Consider the following 4,556-nt stretch of genomic DNA (forward strand, 5'->3'; position numbering starts at 1 on the left):
TTTAAACACCCATGTGATTTACTGATGTAGAAAGTAATTTGTGAATCATTACATTACCTTTACTTTGTAATAGTACCTGGGCACTTGCAGTTAACAGTGTAACACTAAACTTTTCAAATGCTCACAAATCTTTTTCTTTTTAGTACCTTAGATCTTAGTAATACCATAAAGCTTCCACCTAAGTCAGAACGCTCGGAAAACGTTATGGTGACAAGAGGAAATGTAATTACACCTAAGCCTGCTCTAGGTTGGAAAGTAGCAAATGGACTGACACTTGGAGAGAAAAGTTTGCTACAGGCATCATTCACCCATCCACACACATATTTGTACTATACTTTATTCTGTGGCTTTAAGTGTTTATTAACTATCTATGCAACTCCAGATGAACACAAAAGCAGCAGCAGCACTTTTTTTTATTAGTAACTATAATGTGATTCCTGAATTTAGTATTTGTTATAAATTTTTACATTGTAGACAAATGCAATATGATTACAGTAATGCATTACTTTGAGGGTTTATACACCACAGTAAGCTCACCATAAAAGGTGAGCTACTTCCCCACTTAGCTCTAGCTGCATGTGTATAAGATAATCATTGAGGTCCTACTTGACTATGTCGGGTTTAACCACTGTAGCAATGGAAGAAGTGTTTGAAAGACATGAGTTAGCCACTGGATTCCTTCATACTCCTGTCACAGTAATAACATTTGTGCTTTGTTGTTTTTTTTTAAAGTGGGACTAAGTGAAATAGTTGAATCTGAGCAATATGAACATGAACTTTATCCATTGGATACATCTGGGACATCATTATGTCCCGGATGATCAGATCATGTTGTTGGTGTTGGGGTGGAGGTGGAGGTGAGACTGCTTCATAACATAGTCAGATCAAGCTGCTGAGGTGAATTTGTGCAGCTGAGCAGTTACGCCCTGTGTTGCAGTTTGCAGCTAGATGTGTTATTTTATTTAAAATCGAATGCCCTGACTCACAGAACCTGGAGAAGAAAACACATGTACGTTCATCCTTAACATTCGGGATGAATCGGTGTTGTGGAGTTTCTGTGTCACTCAACCTTTTGATCAAAATTTTAAAAAATGTTAGCTTATATTCTAAAAATGGGCAAAAGGGCCGACATCTGCTTCAGTTTTGATTTGAGGTCCATTTGTGTTTAAGTTTGCTCTTTTTGATCACAGGTTTTTATTTTTTCCCAGTGGTCTGTGTATTATTATTTGTCTGATATTTTCAAAGAGGTTTGTAGACTTTCTCACTTTAATTCTAATGGTTCATACACTGTTATTCTTCAAACAACAGGAAACTTGCCAAGTCATCCTTCCTCCTGGTGTCGCTCTTTGGCTTACACTACATTCTCTTTGCTTTCCTTCCACACAAAGTCCGCGGCAGGACCTATGAAATCTGGAACTTTATTGAGCTGGCTTTTGCTTCTACTCAGGTACAGTAAAGCCAACTGTAAGCTGTTGTCTAATCACCACCTTTAATTTTCTCCTAACACAGAAGTCTATTTGTACACGGCAGGAACATTGGTGTGTATTTGAACAGTGCATTTGTTCCTGCAGTAAAGAAAGTGTTCTTTAAAGAATCATTTGCTGCATTCAGCAGCTTCATTGTATGAGAGACTAGAACAGGAAGCTTCTAAAAATATCCACATGCACTAACAGCAGCCTGTCAGTTATGTTTCTGTACGTGTTGTTTCAGGGATTTGTCGTAGCGCTTCTGTACTGTTTCCTGAACGGGGAGGTAAGGTTTATTTTTCCCTTTATACCCATGAAACATTATGTTGTCATTTCTAGATGTAAGCTTACTGTTCACATGCAAAATTACAGAAAATAAACTTGTCAAAGTCTAATTAGCAGTGTGGTGGTTGTACCATCCATCCTAGAAACAACCTGGAAATAGTCCAACTTTAAAAATGACTGAACACATTAGGTAAACAGCTGGCACAGAAACAAACATTGCATTTATATTTAATTGCAAAAGATTCCTAGAAGAAATCACTTTGATTTATTCGGTACAGACCAAATAAACAGTCGTCCAAGTTTTTCTTAAAGAGCTTACACAAAGGCAGGGCAGGCCCAGATCTGTACAATAACAATATATGAGATCTTCACTATTTGTAACAAGTGTCACTTTGCCTGGAACCACTGCATGTGTGGACTGCAGGCTTCATAACATTTTTCTAAAAGCCTGCTTTTAGAAAAATATGAAATAAAAACTAAAATTGCCCAAACTGGCCATTTAATAAAGAATCACAAGGTTAAGGTTCTTTGATAGTCCTGGTCCCAGTGTTAATTTTTCTCAGGCTCATACAACATCTTTCCCCATGTACACCCAGGAATTTTTACAGTTTCAATTCAACTTACTGTTGAACCTCCTGGAGTTTTGGCACTTTTACACCAATCAGTACACAAGACATTGCTGACGTGATTAGTTCTTGAAAAATCAAATGGAAAATAATAATAATAATAATAATAATAATAATAATAATAATAACAACTAGGGCTGTGTGATATGACCAAAATCTCATATCCCGATATAAGGCATTTATCGTCCCGACAATAATATATAATAACAAAAGTTTTACATTTTCTGTAAATTCTGTGAATCTCGGGCAACTCGACTTGCGTGACGTGTTTTCAGCTCAGCGTGTGTATCTGGACTCGAGTGTTACATAAGTTGTAACGGCCTCAATTCTCTTTGTGAGTATTTATTCCACGCGTGCTGCGGGGAAAAGCCTGTTCTAAGCTTCTAAGTTTGTTTGTTTTTAGCACCTGACGGCTCTTTTTAGCTTCTCTTTTGTAAACACTCTGCATTCTATGTCATGTGATTCCGTTTATTTTGAAAAATCTAAACAGGATCTTCAGCTTTATTGTGAAAGGTTTATGTGGAAATAAACAGTGGACGACAGAGCCACGCGATGGTTTTACCGTCGTTGTTGCTAACGACAACGCATAAAAACAGTCGTTTGTCCGTCCGTAGTGTGGTTATATTAAATATAAGAAAAAGAGAGAACGTCTTGAAACTCCACAGTGACCATCAAAACGATCAAATAAATATTACCTTAAACAGTTTACTTTGCAAAACAAACAATAGCGTAATTTGAAACATAGACGTTTTCATATCATCATCCGATATATGTGGTTATATCGAACAGCCCTAATAAAAACAATAATAATAATAAACCCATATAGTAATTAATATGTAATATCTGGGAAAGTAACACTTGGCTTTTAATTTTATGGCCAAGAAGTGAGGAACTGGTGCAATTTAAAAGTTTAAATCCACAGAAAATATTTCTTCTTTATCACCATTGTGACTGTGTTTAATCTTAAAATATAACTGCGAGCCAACTTTTCCCCAGTGTAGCAATAATTAATAGCAATAATTGTTCTCCAGGTGCAGAACGAGATCCAGAGGAGGTGGCGGAGGTGGAAGATGAAGCACCGCGTGCAGTTGGAGCACAGGAGGAAGTGCGGCAGCATGAGCCAGAGCGGGGGCTCTGAGCGGGGCCCCACCAACATCACTCTTCTATTTAAATCAGCCTCCACACCCGAGTCTGGTCTGGTGTAGCATGATACGAGGTTCCTCAGCGAGAGAAATACAAGATGATGTCTTCTCCATTTTAGACACAAATGTGTGCAAAGAAGGCAGAGCAACAAAACTAAGTACACTTTTCCAAATGTATCTGAAATATATATACAATCCTCATACACTCACATGTTAAAATATCCAGGTAAATGCCTCTGAACGGGATGTTTGCATCATGACACAACAAATGTAGTACTATACACACACACACACATATATATACACTCAACAAAAATATAAACGCAACACCTTTGTTACTGCTCCCATTCCCCATGGGATGGACGTAGAGACCTAAAATTCATTCCAGATACACAATATAACCATCCCTCCCAAACAGTGGTCACAAATCAGTCCAAATGTGTGGTAGTGGGCACATCTGCCATATTGAGATAATCCATCCCACCTCACAGGTGTGCCACATCAGGATGCTGATCTGACATCATGAGTAGTGCACAGGTGTACCTCAGACTGCCCACAACAAAAGGCCACCCTGGAATGTGCAGTTTTGTCTCACAGCAAAATGCCACAGATGCCACAAGCAATGAGGGAGCGTGCAATTGGCATGCTGACAGCAGGAATGTCAACCAGATCTGTCGCCCGTGCATTGAATGTTCATTTCTCAACCATAAGCCGTCTCCACAGGCGTTTCAGAGAATATGGCAGCACATCCAACCGGCCTCACAACCGCAGACCTCGTGTAACCACACCAGCCCAGGACCTCCACATCCAGCAGGTTCACCTCCAAGATCGTCTGAGACCAGCCACCCAGACAGCTGCTGGAACAATTGGTTTGCACAACCAAACAATTTCTGCACAAACTATCAGAAACCGTCTCAGGGACGCTCAACTGCATGCCCGTCGTCCTCATCGGGGTCTTGACCTGACTCCAGCTCGTCGCCGTAACAGACTTGTGTGGGCAAATGCTCACATTCGATGGCGTCTGGCACGTTGGAGAG

General features: G+C 39.6%; 1 protein-coding gene across 1 annotated transcript in view; it reads left to right on the forward strand.

Moving 5' to 3' along the window:
• sctr (secretin receptor) overlaps positions 1-3,819 on the forward strand; it is a 24,323-nt gene extending 20,504 nt beyond the window's left edge. The window contains exons 11-13 of the mRNA XM_086266693.1: positions 1,309-1,447; positions 1,711-1,752; positions 3,409-3,819. Coding sequence (XP_086122819.1) covers positions 1,309-1,447; positions 1,711-1,752; positions 3,409-3,582 — 355 coding nt within the window. The 3' untranslated portion in view covers positions 3,583-3,819. The remainder of the gene's footprint in view (positions 1-1,308; positions 1,448-1,710; positions 1,753-3,408) is intronic.
• Positions 3,820-4,556: the final 737 nt, after the last annotated feature.

Source organism: Aulonocara sp. 'chitande type north' Nkhata Bay, linkage group LG16 (assembly GCF_057382095.1).
Source record: "Aulonocara sp. 'chitande type north' Nkhata Bay isolate Kocher_YH1m ecotype deep benthic linkage group LG16, A_spYH_male_GT1.1, whole genome shotgun sequence".
Classification (NCBI taxonomy): domain Eukaryota; kingdom Metazoa; phylum Chordata; class Actinopteri; order Cichliformes; family Cichlidae; genus Aulonocara; species Aulonocara sp. 'chitande type north' Nkhata Bay.